The sequence below is a fragment of the Pongo abelii genome, chromosome 7, assembly GCF_028885655.2.
Source record: "Pongo abelii isolate AG06213 chromosome 7, NHGRI_mPonAbe1-v2.0_pri, whole genome shotgun sequence".
Classification (NCBI taxonomy): Eukaryota; Metazoa; Chordata; class Mammalia; order Primates; family Hominidae; genus Pongo; species Pongo abelii.
This window is the reverse complement of record NC_071992.2, coordinates 113,761,377-113,778,018: the sequence shown is the minus strand read 5'-3', so window position 1 is coordinate 113,778,018 and position 16,642 is coordinate 113,761,377. Positions and strand designations below refer to the sequence as shown.

The 16,642-nt window shown below is 43.4% G+C and overlaps 1 protein-coding gene and 1 pseudogene across 1 annotated transcript in view; one reads left to right on the top strand and one right to left on the bottom strand.

Moving 5' to 3' along the window:
• The first annotated feature begins 9,883 nt into the window (after positions 1-9,883).
• On the top strand, positions 9,884-10,794 carry LOC100445979 (transmembrane protein 69-like; annotated as a pseudogene).
• Positions 10,795-11,217: 423 nt separating this feature from the next.
• Positions 11,218-16,642, bottom strand: part of LAPTM4B (lysosomal protein transmembrane 4 beta) — an 81,082-nt gene continuing 75,657 nt past the window's right edge. Inside the window, 1 exon segment of the mRNA XM_024251015.3 lies at positions 11,218-12,411. Within this exon segment, the coding sequence (XP_024106783.3) occupies positions 12,334-12,411 (78 nt within the window). The 3' untranslated portion in view covers positions 11,218-12,333.

The window sequence follows — 16,642 nt, the reverse complement described above, 5'->3', positions numbered from 1 at the left end:
AAGCATCGCTCAGTAACACAGATTGCTGCTGCTTTCATTCCTAAACCTAGAAATTGGCACAAAGTCGTCGGCTATTAGAAGCCAATAGCCTCATCCTTGTGACACTCGACTAACTACCTTCTCTCAAGGATATTAATGAGTCTATGTCTGCATGGGGTGCCTGGTGTTAAATCAGTTTGCCAGACACTTGGGCAATGTCTATGTGCATCTATTCTATAAAATCCCCCAGCATGCCGGCAGAGCTCAATAAATGGGGATTCAAGAATAACAAAAATAGGCCGAGTGTGGTGGCTCACGCCTGTAATCCCAGTACTTTAGGAGGCCGAGGTGGATGAATCACTTGAGGTCAGGAGTTCAAGACCAGCCTGGCCAACATGGTAAAACCCTGTCTCTATTAACAACACAAAATTAGCCCGGCGTGGTGGCACAAGCCAGCAGTCCCAGCTACTCAGGAGGCTGAGGCAGGAGAATCACTTGAGTCTGGAAGGCAGAGGTTGCAATCAGTCAAGATTGTGTCATTGCACTCCAACCTGGGCGACCGAGTGAGACTCCGTCTCAAAAAAAAGAAAAAAAAAAAAAAAAAGAAAAAGAAAAGAAATTCAGCAAATGAAGTGCAAACTCTATACTCTAAAAGCTGTAAACATTATTGAAAGAAATTACAGGAGATCTAAACAAATGGAAAGACATTCCATATTCATGGATTGGAAGACTTAATAAAATGGCAGTATCCCCAAACTGATCTACAGATTCAACATAATTCCTATTGAAATCACAGAGGCTTCCTTGCAGAAACTGACAGGTTGATGCTAAAGTTCATATTGCAATTTAAGGGATTCAGAGTAGCCAAAATAATCTTGAAAGAAAAAGAACAAAGTTTGAAGGCCGGGTGCAGTGACTCATACCTGTAATCTCAGTGCTTTGGAAGGTTGAGGTGGAAGGATTGCTTGAGGCCAGGAGTTAGATACCAGCCTGGGCAATATAACAAGAACCCTATCTCTACAAAACATTAAAAAAAAATTAGCCAGGCATGGTGGTGCCTGTCTGTAATCCCAGTTACTCAGAGAGGCTGAGGTGGGAGGATCACTTAAGCCAAGGAGTTTGAGGCTGCCGTGAGCCGTGATTGTGCCACTCTCCTCTGGGTGACAGTGTGAGACAGTATCTGAAGAAAAAAAAAAAATTCATTTCCACTGCAGAAATTGCCTGCAGTGTTTGAGTCTACGGTACCTGCCACAGGGGAATTTACATTGCTTTTACTATTGGAATTTTGTGATCTTCTTATAAAGGGTGAAAGACAAACAAGGTTTATCATGCATGGTCTTACAGGGATTTCATTTAAATCTGAAGTAACCAGGAAGTAGGTGAACAGGTCACTATCTTTAAGTTGCATAGTAGCTGTTGAGAATTTCCCCCCATTTATCCAAGGTCTCAGGGTTCCACCAAGGTCTTAGATTTGGTCATTTATTGCTTTAACTTTAACAATGATTTACTAGGAAAGGGAAAAGAGAAAGCTCCTAAGAGGAGACACATCTAGCAATTTAATTTTGTATTCAGATTCCCACTGAATTAAGCTCACACGAATGGGACTTGATCACAAGAGTAGTAAGAACTAAGAATGCTGGTTTCCTTTTGATTTCAAATTTAGGCAGACTATTAGGTAGCCTCTCATCTTAGCGGGCCTTTAATCTTTCTTCGGAAAGCAATCCTTTTATTGCTGTGTTGCTGTTATCACCTTTAAAACTTTCTTCTAAAAGTCGACACTCCCCTAAAAGCCCCCCAGCCCAGTACGCACTACTCCAGCTGTGGCTTTGGCAGGGTTGCTGGAGCAGTGACCTTCCCGTGGTCTCCTTGCATCATCTATAGGAATGAATGAATTTTTTTCTTTTTCTTTTTTTTTTTTGTTTTCTTTTTCTTTATTGCTTTTCTTTTTTCTTTCTTTTCCTTTTCTTTTTTTTTTTTTTTTTTTTTTGAGACAGGGTCTCACTCTGTTGTCCAGGCTAGAGTGCAGTGGTATTATGATGACTCACTGCAGCGTCAACCTTTCAGGCTCAGGTGATTCTCCCACCTCAGCCACCCGAGTAGCTGGGACCACAGGCATATGCCACCATGCCTAGCTAATTTTTGTATTTTTAGTAGAGACAGGGTTTCACCATGTTGGCCAGGCTGGCTCTCGAACTCCTGGCCTCAAATGATCTGCCCACCTCGGCCTCCCAAAGTGCTGGGATCATAAGCATGAGCCACCACGCCCGGTGGAATGGAATTTTTTTCTAGTAGGCTCTTCTGAATTGTCTCTGTGGAATTTGAGCTCCACTGAGTTGCTTTTAAAAATTTGTTGCAGTCACTGGGATGGGATTACAGCTGGCTTTAATTTTCCTTATGTGCTTATTTTATTTTATTCTAGTAAATATGTTTTGAGTTCCTTCTATCTGCCAGACATGTGCCATACATGAACAGAGCAATAAGTAACACACAGACTCTCTATGAGTTTATAATCTACTGGGGGACTATCGACAAGAAAAGCAGTAACCATAGAGCGGAAGATATACCTTGATTGGGGATGCTGAGGATGCCATGGAAGAACATAAAATGAATGCCACCCAGGGCCAGGCGTGGTGGCTCACGCCTGTAATCCCAGCACTTTGGGAGGCCAAGGGGGTTGGATCACTTGAGGCCAGGAGTTCAAGACCAGCCTGGCCAACATGGCAAAACCCCAACTCTACTAAAAATACAAAAATTAGCTGGGCGTGGTGGTGCACACCTGTGGTCCCAGCTACTCAGGAGGCTGAGGTGGGAGGATCACTTGAACCGGGGAGGCGGAGGTTGCAGTGAGCCGAGATCGCGCCACTGCACTCCAACCTGGGCGACAGAGTGAGAGACTCCATCTCAAAAAAAAAAAAAAAAAAAAAAAAATGCCACTCAGATTAGTAGGCCATAGGCTTCTAGAAGGAAGTCATTTTCAGATGGAGACCAAAAGGATGAGTTATTGGCTTTATTTTCTGTTCTTTCTTGCAATCCATTACTTATGTAATTTTATTGAAACCTACGAGTTTGCAATGTGTCTTGATGCCCAGCTCATACCTGGATTTTCTATTAAGATGTTTAAGGAAGTTTAACTCTCAGGGACACAGATGATATGTTTAAGGAAGTTTAACTCTCAGGGACACAGATGATACAATGCATTAACTTCAACAGGGCAAAAAAAAAAAAAAAAAAAAAAAAGCTTACACTCCCATGGGAAGTGACTACTCTTTTCTGTCACTATTGGATAGGTGTGAAAGTAGACAGCGATACTGGCTTTCTGGGGCAGGGGCAGGGACAATTCCTCAAAAGGAAATTGCTCCCTTAAAAACGACCACTCTAAAAGGCCCACCTCTGTTGATCCCTCTTCCTGCCTGAATACATTCTTTATAACAATGAAAAGCTGATATTTGCAGAGCATTTTCCAGTCTAATTAAATGGGAAACTGACAGCTTTACTTATGTAACACGAACTTCAAGTTGAAGATCCACCCCAAGTTTACAGTTTACACAGCTTTGCACAACCTGCTTTCCTTCTTGGGATGTATTAATTCAAATTAGTAGAAATTGATGATTGTTAAGAAGAAGGAAGAAGTTATATGTACAGAATTCTGAAATTCTAGATGTCTCAAAGAAATACATTACCTACTTTGACGTATTCAATCTGCATTCAAGTCCTCTGCCACTTACTATATGACTTTGGCCCAGTTATTTACCTCTAAAACCCTCAGTTTCCTCACCTGTAAAATGGGGATAGAGTTAATAATATATATAAGCATGTCTGCATACAGGAAGGGCTCGGTAAATGGTAAATGTTATGCTACCTCATAAAAGGGTAGAAGCCATAGGGAAAGAAAGAGAGGCAAGGCAAAGAGGACCTGTGATCTTAAGTCAGGAAGACGGGAATGATGGGGAGGGCACCAACGGAGACACATTAAATCAACAGGAGGAGATCTGGGGGAAAGGGAGGACAATTTTCCATTTTGGACACCATGAATATGAAATGTCAACAGGTCATCAAGATAGAGAAGACTGGGATTTAGAGCTGCTATTATTATTTACTGAAGGCAACTAAATGTAGGAAAGGTAAATTTAATAAAGACCTACAGTGAAAAACAAGTCAAGGAACACCCTGCGAAGTAAAATAGAGAAAAAGTAATTTGAAATACATTCCTTGGCCAGGTATGGTGGCTCATGCCTACCCAACAGGCCGAGGCAGAGGACCACTTGAGCCAAGGAATTCAAGATCAGCCTGGGCAATTTAGCGAGATCCTGTCTCTGAATTTAAAAAAAAAGAGAGAGAGAAAAGAAAAGAAATACATTCCTTTAGTTAAAATGAATAAAATTGATATCACACAAAGTCCACCACACTGGGTGCAAGGGGTGTCCCTGCCACATGAGACAACACGGTCCTTTATGCTGTTGCTGGTCACAGACAGCAGACCCATTGCTCCTTGTCTTCCCAGAGCCAGGGCTTTCCTTAGGCACAGGTGAAGACTCATCTGCCCCTGAGTAGGCCTAGCTTGGACATCCCCATCTAGGAGCCCAGAAATTGGAACGTGTCACTTGGATAGCAGGGATTGAGACACCACAGCCCAGACCTGTGACTAGTAAGTAGCAGCCAAGATGATGCCACACTCAATCCTAGCCTTTCCTTAGAGAAACGCGGCTCCAGCCCTCATTGCTGGTGAACTATGTGCATCCTACCCTTAATCACAATTCCTTACAAAGCTATCTTTGCTCTATTGAAGAAATATACCTGCTACATGTTGACATACATCAAGGGATATATAATTTTTATTTCCTGGGTTAAGAGGTTTCCATCTTAATAAAAGTTGTGTTTACACTATTAATGACTTAAAAAAAAAAAAAAAAAAAAGGCCGGGCTCACTGTAATCCCAGCACTTAGGGAGGCCGAGGCGGAAGGATCACCTGACGTCGGCAATTCGAGACCAGCCTGGCCGGCATGGTGAAACCCCATCCCTACTAAAAATACAAAAATTAGCCAGGCGTGATAGCAGGTGCCTGTAATCCCAGCTACTCAGGAAGCTGAGGCAGGAGAATCGCTTGAACCCGGGAGGTGGAGGTTGCAGTGAGCCGAGATCGTGCCATTGCACTCCAGCTTGGGTGACAGGGCAAGACTCTGTCTCAAAAAAAAACAAAACAAAACAAAACAAAAAACCACTGCACTTGGCCTGTGGTGCAGTTTAAGAGGCATACACAACTTAGTAAACTAGGCCAGGTGCAGTTGCTCATGCCTGTAATCCCAGCACTTTGGGAGGCCAAAGTGGGCAGTTCACTTGAGGCCAGGAGTTCGAGACAACCCTGGCCAACATGGCGAAACCCTGTCTCTACTAAAAATACAAAAATTAGCTGGGTGTGGTGCCACGCGCCTGTAATCCCAGCTACTCGGAAGGCTGAGGCATGAGAATCGCCTAAACCTGGGAGGCGGGGTTGCAATGAGCTGAGATCGTGCCACTGCACTCCATCCTGGGTAATAGAGAATCTGTCTCAAAAAAAAAAAAAAGAAAAACTCCAAAAAACAGAAAACAAAAAGGAAAGAGGCATACACCTTAGTAAACTAATGGAAGCCTATTGTGAAGGACAGGGTTTGTCAATGAGGCAGATCAGACTCTAATTTGATAGGCACCAATGAAACAGACACACCTGCACAGTTGGAGGATGAAGATAAGATTAATGTGTTGCAGCAGCAGACAGGAGGTGTCTACTGGAAAGGGAACCTGCTTCTTTACTCCAGAACTCTGTTCTTAGAGACCAAAATTATATTCCCAATTAGGAAACTGCAATGTGGTTCCACCACATCCTGACTACTACAGTATAAGTTTCTCTATTCCTTCATTTCCCCCTTCCCCATTCCTTTACTGTACATGAAGTAATTGCTATGTGTGCATAACCATGTTCATTTTTTTCTTTTTGAGACAGGGTCTCACTCTGTCACCCAAGCTGGAGTGCAATGGCACAATCTTAGCTCACTGCAACATCCACCTCCAAGGCTCAAGCAATTCTCCCAGTTCAGGCTCCTGAGTAGCTAGGACTAGAGGCTGCCCACCATAACCGGCTAAGTTTTTTTGTACTTTTTGTAGACAAGGTTTCTTCATGTTGCCTAAGCTAGTCTCGAACATCCGAGCTCAAGTGATCCACCCACCTCCCAAAGTGCAGGGATTACGGGCATGAGTCACCACGCCTCACCTGTTGCGTTTTTTAAAAACTAAACAGCCGGTATGTTTTGATTGACCTCAAGTGGAAATGGGATGGGGAAAAACACTGTTTCTGTGAAAATACCCTTTCTCCATTGTGGCATGCTCATTCAACTCTTTATATTCCTGCAAGTTATTTTGCTCCTGTTTAAACAACAAAAACATAAAAATCCTTGCATACCTTGTTCAACTGGAGAATTTTAATTGTAAAACCAATGACAATTTTATTTCTTGTATGTAGCTGTTACATGTAGGGCAATCTGTCTTTAAGTAGGGATAAATTACTCTAAAAAAAGAATCCTAGTTTTTGTGTTCCCTTCAAGCCAAGCATCTTGTTGTTTAAATAAACTTTTTTGTTGTTGTTGTTGTTGTTTTAAGGCATATCTAAGTTTTAGGTGGAATAAAACAAAACTTGAGTCTGTTGTGCTGTTTTAAGCCAAATTCTTCATTCTACAGCAGCAGCTGCTCTTGCTGGTAAGGGTCACATAGATGGGTATATGGTGCTAAGACTAACTTTTTCTGGGTTGGCCAACCGACAGCTTCTCGCCTGCTGTCTTGGTACTCTAGTTAGCAGAAGGCCTGCATGGGCTTCTGGGCAGAAGGTTGCAGATCTGGCTGGTTTCCATACACTATGAGCCATTTAGCAGAAAATTTGGCCAGTGTGCAGAAACACTTTAAGTGATTCCATGGGTGTGGAGACATCCTTGTAATGCCTCCTTTTTCCTTCCCCTTTAAAACATGTATCTGAGCTGCCAAAAGCCCCTTTTATATGGGCCATGGGCACTGTTTTTGGTGTTTGTTAGGTCTGAAGGGGGAGCCCTGAAAAGCCTTAGCCTGCACTTTCTGCTGGCAGTTCTTTTGCATGAGTTGCTCTTTCAACACCTTGGCAAAGACACCTGCCCTGTCCCCTCCAGAACCCCAGACTGCCCACATGACCAGCACCAATGCAGTTTAATGATACTTAAGTCAGTTTCCAGACTGGCTGCAAAACCTAAACACATCTCTAAAAAACAAAGAGGGAAAGTACATGTTTTTATAGTCTCATTAGTTTTCCTCTGTCACAAAAAAATGCTTACTTCACACAGCAAGATTTTCCTCAAATGATGAATACTTTCAAATACAATACATCCCTCTATGGAGAAAACTTTAATGGTTACAGTTTATACAGATGGTCTATTGAGATCATTAATAATCAGTATTGCTGGTTAATGAACTGAGGGTAGAGGAAAGACAAATGGAATGAGATGTGGTTTGGTTAAGCAGTCAAACTACACAAATATGTTTAGGGCTAGAGTAAAAAATAGGGAGGGGGCGGAAAGGCTTGGAAGGGCTTGGAGTAGGAGAAATTTCTTTCTTCCTTTTCCCTCCCTCCCTTCCTTTTCTTTCTCTCTCCTCTCTTCTTGTCTTCTTTCCTCCTCCTCTCCCTTCCCCTTCTCCATCCCCCTCCGCCTCTCTCTCTCATAAAAACGGGGAGGGGGCAAAAAGGCTCAGAGTAGGGGAAGTTTATTTCCCTCCCTCCCTCCTTTCCTTTCCTTTCTTTCTATTTTTTCGAGCCCAGGCTGGAGTGAAGTGGTACAATCTTTGCTCACTGCAACCTCGGCCTCCCTGGCTCAAGTGATTCTCATGCCTCAGCCTCCCGAGTAGCTGGGATTGCAGGTGCGTGCCACCATGCCCAGCTAATTTTTCTATTTTTAGTAGAGACAGGTTTCACCATGTTGGCCAGGCTGGTCCCAAACTCCTGACCTCAAATGATTCGCCCACCTCGGCCTCCTAAAGTGCTGAGATTACAGGTGTGAGCCACTGCGCCCGGCCATTTCTTGCATTCTTGAGGATGAAAGGAAGGGGGCAGGAACAAGCATATCAGACTCTGGAGGAGCTGCCGCATGTAGTATTCATGTAGGAAGAGGGTGCAGGAAGGAGAGGGACTATTGGCCTTAAGCCTCTTTTACATAACTTGGCATCCTGGAAATCTGACTAGATTGTTCAACGGAAGCTGTTTCTAGGGTGGACAGACCACAATTTAAGTCAAAGGGTGTGTATGTTTTCCTCTTCCTTCTACCCCAGCAAACAGACTTGAAAAACTGCAGGAATAACTGCTTGTTTCTCTGTGGACAACAAAATAGGAGAAAGGGGCTAGATATCAAAATGGATTTGAAACACATTGAAAAGTGAGGCATTTATCTGGATTAGCAATGAGACAAAAAGATACAGTGAACTGCTAAGGCACATAATGTGCTCTGCTAGGTCATTTTAATCCAACATCACAACCTTCCCATAGTGGAGACAAGAAGGGAACAATTTCTTACTCTGCAGAGGTAAATATGGAGGCAGCTCTTGACCTTAGCCTGGATTATGCAACAAGTCAGGAAAAGCCAGCATCACCAGCACTATATGGGATCTCTGAGAACGAAGGGATATCTCAGAGTCTATGGTGCTATTTGAGTGCTGCATGAACGAGATCAGCAGTTTCGTTTTCTCTCCAAGAACCCTATGTGACTCTCAAAATCAGCACTTCCTTCCTCAAAATGCATCATTTTTTTCCTGAGATGGAGTCTGGCTCTGTTGCCCAGGCTGGAGTGCAGTGGTGCAATCTCAGCTCACTGCAACCTCTACCTCCTGGGCTCAAATTATTCTCCCGCCTCAGCCTCCCAAGTAGCTGAGATTACAGGTGTGCACCACCATGCCCAGATAATTTTTGTGTCTTTAGTAGAAATGGGGTTTTCCCATGCTGGCCGGCTGGGCTGGTCTCAAACACCTGACCTCAGATGATCCACCCACTTTGGCCTCCCAAAGTGTTGGGATTATAGGCATGAGCCACTGTGCCTGGCCTGACCATGTATCATTTTTCATACTACAAAAATGATTAGGCAAAGAGCTATAAAATCACGGGGAACAACATGCAATTAACTGTGATTTCCTATGTCCCTTCCCCAGGGATCATGAAACTATCTGATAGGGCTTTTCCATTCTTTTTGTTTCAAGACAATGTCTCAGTCTGTCCTTCAGGCTGAAGTGCAAGTAGCATGATCATGGCCACAGCTCACTGCAGCCTCAACCTCCTGGGCTCAAGTTGTCCTCCCATCTCAGCCTCCTGAGTAGCTGGGATTACATGCACATGCCATTGTGCCCAGCTAATTTTTAAATTTTGCACAGAGATGAAATCTCACTATGTTGCCCAGGCTGGTCTCTAACTTCTGAGCTCAAGTGATCCTCCTGTCTCCTTCTTCCAAGGTGCTGGGATTATAGGCATGAGCCACTGCCCCTGGTGCCCTCTCCATTTCTAGTAACCCATGTGTTTAACTTTGTGTCAATCTTCTAGACATAAAGCTTCAAGAAACAGAATTACTTAGGTAGAGTGTATAAAGAATGCCAATGAGATACACCAAAAGAAATAACTGATTCTTTGGGATAAAAATCCCCCTTCCTTCCTCTCTTAACCACCCTTGGAATGTAGCAAAAATTTTAACTGCTTATTAAAAGTACACGATGGACATAAAGCAACCATATGCAAAACAGCTGAATGCATGGTTAGGAATGTTGGAAGCTCGAGTCTGTTTGTCCCCCATTCCTCTTGGCCTAAGATGCTGATTTTATCAGGACTGGGATATTAAAAACACTGTGTGTAAAACAAGCCATAAAGCCTACTCCTGCTCTCCGTGCAATGCTGGCAAGTCTCAAAGTTGCCACAGGTGCAGGTTGGGATGGGAGGCACCAAGGAAACATGCCCCTGATTCAGTGCCTCCGCTTAGCTGTAACAACATGTTAATCAGAACTGCCTGGCATCTTCCTGAACAAGACTTTCAATAGGGGCCAGTATGCTTCGCTTCATCCAGAAGTTTTCTCAAGCATCTTCAAAGATGCTGAAGTACTCTTTCCCAGTGGGACTAAAAACCAGCAGAACAGATACACTTTCTCTCAAGATGTCTCTCCAGCAGAACTTTTCCCCATTTCCAAGGCTTTGGCTTTCCTCATCATTTCCAGTGTACATGAGCAAGACACAGTGCTATCATACATCCCCCTGCAGCTTTAAAAAGAAACAGAAGCAAGCACTTCCAGCCAGGCCACCAAGCACCATCACTTACCTAACTGACAGCCCAAAGCCAGCATTATATTAACTGTGGCAGGACTAATCCCCTTCGTTGCTCCACCACTGGTCATGCTGATGACAAAAACTTATATTCCCATATTAGCTTTTACTCAGATGGCTTATGGAGCCAGTTTCCTATCTTTCTTGGGTGGAATCAGATGGGGTTTTGCTCTACCAGAAGGTAGTCCAGCCAAACCAGATTACCTTAATTTAGCTAGCAGTACAGCTCCTCTTTTCTTTTCATGGTTTGCCTTCTTATTTCTGAAAGACTTAGTGAAGCCATAATCGCAGTAATAATGGGCATAGGGGTAGCATTCCACCTTGAACTTTTTCTCTTACCACATTATCCCAACTGGTTTAAAGCCCTGAGGATAGCAGTCACTTTATTGGCCACTTTTTCATTTATAATCACTTTAGTAGTTAAAAGTAGTTTTCCAGAAAAAGGACATAAGAGACCTGGTCAAGTATAAAAAATATAAAAATACACTGTAGATAACATTTGTATGCTGGCTACACCTTTTTCTACTTCTGTTTGGCTTTTTTCCCCACACCAATGGTAATTTATTCTTCACAGATTGTTCTTCATTTCTAGAAATTGTTATTTCATAGTAATTACTTGAGCAAAAGCTTGAAAATCCCTGACAAGTACTTTTCATCTCATAGTGTGTTTTCACTCAGTCATTTTATGAATAATATAGTTATCCACTTAAACATTTCAATATTTTAACTGTCTTGAAAATTAAAGATTAAAAAATTAAGATTAAAAATCCCCACCTCCCCCCCCACCCCCGCCCAAAAAAAAAAAGCCTACTCCTTAGGCTGAACTGGGTGCATCTGCCTGGCCATATGTGGAGGGAAAGGTCCTCAGACACAATCAGCACAAAGTCACAAGGTCATCTTGGATGTGGGCAAACCTCATTTTAATTGCAAAAGACTTAATTTACAGCACATAATGAACCAACAGGAGAGTTGCTGACTTTGGAACATATGAATATAAAAAATCCCTTGCAATTCAGGTAGTCAAGGTAAAAAGCGCATACAAGGAAGGCAATCCTCATTTTTCTGAAAATGTTTACATTTTAAAAGGTGACTAGACATACTTGGAAGTTCAAAGCAGTAGGATGTAGCTTGCAGGGAAAGGAAAACCCTTTTCCATGTTGTTAGGCAAAAGTATATCAAATATATCCCAATTCCACTTGATAAAGTCAGTTGGATGACCTCCTTGAACCAAGCTAGAGCAGAACACTTAGTAAAAGCGGGCCCTAGGTGGGGATGCAAATCCAGAAGAGGGGCACCAGATCCCATGCAGCGCCAAACACATCCGTTCCACCCTCTACCACATTCGAGGCACGTCGCCCCATGTCCCTGGACACAAGATCCACAAGAACAGTCAGCAGATGGTCACTGCTCCCACGGCCTGGTGCTTTCTAATGGTCTTAATTCAGGCCATGGAGAAAATCCTTTACCACCAAACGCAAACTGTCATTGAACTGAAGTTATAAAGGATGTTGTGGGGGAAATTCTTGTAACACATACAGAAGGACTTCTATTTACCTAATTAGAACAATGATTACACAATTGACATTCCTGTTTCCATAAGGTTTTGTTCTCTATGCTGGAATGGCTGAAGAAAAAGTTGTCTATTTTTGGTTTTATTTTACATTTTCAAAAGAGAGGAACAGAGAGAAAAATGCCCAACTTTGGGGCCCAGCAGGTACAAAAGCAGACTTCCAGGTCCATCAGATTTGGGGGAAGTTTCAATGCCTAGGGAAGGTTAGTGAAGCCCGTTATATCCCCAATCGTACAGGAAGAATTCTACAGTTAATCTATCACAGTGTTCTAGCAAAGCATATGTTGAAAACTACAGTTTTCAATCTAACATCTAAATTTTAAAAAGTAGCATTTCAGCAAAAAACAAGCTCAGAGAGGCTCATCACAAAAGTGAAATAACAGAACTATTGCTCAGATGTCTGCAAAGTCAAGCTGCTGCCCTCAGCTCCGCCCACTTGTAGGCTTAGGCAGACACGTAAGGTGGCGGCGGCTCCTTGGCAGCACCATTCACAGTGGCATCATCATACGGGGGTAGCAGCACCTGAGAAGATGGACGGCAAGAGTTAGTGTTTGAAGAGCACATACGTTCCCCGAGGTTTAGCTTTTACTGAACTTTTATGCAACTAAACATGTTCCACAACCTGTATCAAGTTCAATTTTCTAGCAAGTGGATACACTTCATTAAAAGACTTTTTGAATCCTTAAAGGAGCAAATGGAGAGCGACTCTCAAGCCCTGAGTTTTTCTAACCCTGTAAATGTGTACCTGGATGGTCAGAGGTCAGTGCTCTAGAAGAAATGGTGATGGCTCTGAAGAGGAAAAAAGACCCCTAGGTGAGTGTGTCTGTGTGCACACACAAATAGGGCAGGCACTTGATTGACTACAGTAACCACTCATGGTGAGAACTGCAAAGTGTAGTGAAAACGCCAAGCTTTAGGTATCAGCCTGGATTCAAAGCCTGGGTCAGTCACATTTTATCAGTGTAGCCTTGGGTAAGTTACTTAACATCAGTTTCCATGTCTATGAAATAAGGATACCTCAGAGTTGGCAGTCTATACACTGGCTGATTTTGGCTTTCTTGGAGTAGAAAATGGAATACAGAATAGTTATATCACCCTTCATTCAGTAAACTAATATATATTATGCATCTAATATGTAATAGTCATTGTGAGTGTAAGATAATTGAGACAAAAGACAGTCCCTGCCCTTTAGGAGTTCAGAGATGAGAAGAAAAAATAAAACCTCACCCACCTCAAGTGATTTGTGGAAAGGGAAAGACTATTCACAAACAAAACCACACTTGGTTAGATTTTCTATCAGGGATATCACTTATGCTTAAAGTGGTATTAATCAATTTTGTTAATTTTCATTTATCTGTCCCTTTAGCTCCTACCAGAACAACACTAAAATTTTGTTAAGTTTTTGTCACATTGCACTCTCCCAAACACACACACACACACACACACACACCCTCCTCTCCAGCTCTACACACTTCATTACTTCTCTCCTCCCAGTCTTGGAGCTCCGGTGGGGCTGAAGCCAGGTCTCACTTCCTGGAGGGTGGGCCAGTGCCTATCAACAGCAGGAACTCAGATGTTTGCGGAGTAACGGAGGTGCCATCTAGGCCGGTCCCCGAAAAGCCTGTATGGTTCCTTCAGCCACCTAGGCAGAGGGCCCCTGTACTGGCTAGGGTCCAATCAGAACACAGAAGCCACACAGTGATGTGAATACAGTTTAATAAAGAATTATTAACAAGGGACTGAGGAACGGGGAACTGACTAATGGGGGGAAAAGAGCACTAATGGATACGAAGATTGAAGTACGGCACTCAGGCAAAGAACAAGCTAGAACAGAGGTCCCCAAGGCTGGGCTGAGACACTGCTGGGGAAGGTGTGGCTGAAGCCCACTGGACAGTGGAGAAGCTTCCGGCTGAACCAGGTAGAGGCCAGTGTGCACAGAATCACCTGCGGGAAGCTGTTCCCGGGAGCCGCCGCCCGCTCTGGAAGCCTCCTGAGAGGCGCTGCCGCCGCTGTCTCCGCTCACACTGCCAACAACATCTGAACACTGCAGAAACACACAGAAACCGGGGGCGGGCGGGCAGGCGGGTGGAGGAGTGGGGGTGGCGGCTTTCCTCCCCCAGTGCCCCCTACTGGCCTGGCTGAACAGGGTCAGGAGGTGAAGGAGGAGTATCTGCAAGGCCCAGCCCATGTCAAGCTAAATGGGACTCTGGAGCTGTGATGCAAGAAGCAGATAACTGGCCAGCAACACACAGGCAAAGGCAATCCGCCAGAGTCACGCCCGCCAGCTCCCTGGCCTTTGTTCCTGAAAGAGGTAGTGATCTTTGCCTATGTGCTAAATACTTTATATGTCAGGTATTACCCAAGGTACAGAGTCTGGGGCAAATGTTCAGCGTTGCCCACGTGGAAAAGGAATGGAGTAGGCAAGATACACTCAGTACAGAACACATGCCTGAGGCAAGGAAGCACAGCAGGAAACCAAGTCCAACAAACCAGCACCCACTGAGCACCTAGGTGTCCAGGGCACTCACTCACAGCGACTTGAACCTGAAAACATGTCACTGTCTGTTCGGGGGCCCGCAATCTAGCAGAAGGCAGACACAGGTAAAACTCAGCATGAGCAATGTGTGGATGCAGACAAGTTAGGAAAGGACAGACAAGGACAACCAATTTAGGCTGGGGAGTCAAGGAAGGCCTCTCAGTAGGATGACCAGGCATGCAGTAAAGAGGACGACATTCCAGTAGGGAGTTAAGAGGGAAGCAGGCCACAGGGCACTTTCTGGGAACTGCAAGGTGTTTGCTACAGTGAACACTGAAGGGATAATGTTGCAGAAATCAAGTTGGAAAGATAGGCACAGGTCAGCACATGAAGAGAACCTCATGGTCGACCTTCACAAGTTCTAGCCAGTATCTAACAACAGCATCTCCACTAGCAATTCCAAAAGTGTAAGCTTGAGCTGCGGGAAGAAAAAAGTATTCTCTAAAACAAAGCAACAGCTGTCTTCTCTGCGTGTGCATATTTGACTTTAGGACTGAGCCCCCAGCGCACATATGTGTGTGTGTGCATTAGATACAGCAACTTATAACAAGTGGAAACAGCTGTGACCAGCACCAGAAATATTAATTTTAGCAAGACTGAGCTTCAACACAATGCCCCACCACTGCATTAAACAATTAACTGATTCATATACTTATCTTTAGATAAATTATCCTAAAACACAGTAGAGTTACTTAAATGTTTAAAACATAGAGATGGGGTCTTGCCACGTTGCCCAGGCTGGTGTAGAACTCCTGGCCTCAAGTGATCCTCCCACTTCAGTCTCCCAAAGTGGTGGGATTACAGGCATGAGCCACTGTGCCCAACCTGCAGAGCTACTTAAAAGGTAAAAATCAGCTATCACACCCACCATTTTTTTTCTGAGCAAAACACAATATTCAAATCAAAATCTCCAAAATGTTCACAGAAGATTAACATAAAATATTCTTGAAAAAAAATGGTGCTGCATATCTGCCTTTTGTTTGTCAAAATAAAACTTTCATGTTACATTTGGCAGTCTGTCACTATTTCTTGTTATTCATCTTCAAACTCGTTTTAAAGTTTCATTTTAAATCAACGTTTTAAATCTTTGGTTTTGTTTTGTTTTGTTTTGAGACAGTGTCTTGCTCTGTCACCCAGGCTAGAGTGCAGTGGCGCAATCTCGGCTGAGTGCAACCTCTGCCTCCTGGGTTCAAGCGATTCTCCTGCCTCAGCCTCCCAAGCAGCTGGGATTACAGACATGCACCACCACACCCGGCTAATTTTTAGTTTTAGTAGAGATGGGGTTTTGCCACGTTGGCCAGGCTGGTCCAGAACTTCTGCCCTCAGGTGATCCGACTGCCTCAGCCTCCCAAAGTACAGGGATTATAGGCGTGAGCCACCATGCCCAGCCAGTACTTTAATATCTTGATAGTCTTTTCTTTCAAATATTCTATTGCCTTGGACCCTTAATTCAAAGCTTAAGATGCCTGGAGAAGAATTTCTCCTTTCATTAAAGTTTCTGACACCCTCCCTTGTTTTCACTTTTCCTTCAACACATACTAAATACTGATTGCAAAATATTCTCCAGATGACGCCTTTGGACTACTTTCAAAAGTTCTCCACATGGGACTAGTTTTAAATCCTTGTAGGAGCAGCATCATCTTTGTATCTAAGTGATGCTGATATTACCGGAAGGGCTGGTGAAGGAAGCACTGCCACAGTTTCTACTGCAGTATATTCACTACAAACACTTGCTATTTTTCTTTTCTACAAGGATCAGTCAAGTATACCAAAATCTGAGAAAATAACTATAGGAGATCAATGAACACAGAATGTGCCCATTAAGATGCCATAGAACAAAACTGGTGACAACTCTATTATTTCGACATCTATGGAAGCTGGTGTTAGTTAAAACCACTCTTTTTGTTTTAAAAACTTAACCATTCACAATGAATGACCAAAAATAATCTCAGAGAACTAAGAATATAGGTCATGTCCTATTTCTGAAGTCACTTCCTGACAAGCAGCAGCTACTCAAGGAGCATCTAGATAAACATACTCGAAGAGTTTAAAACCGCAACCACAGACTGCTTTAGGTCAAGCAATGCTTAATACAACCAAATTCTAATCCAAGTTCAGTTTCTTGGAGTTGGTTTTAACATGAGTTCAGCTACGGAATGGCTGGATGACAGTGGAACTCTCTTCCACACAAAAGGAAAAATCCCTCTTGCTAATGAC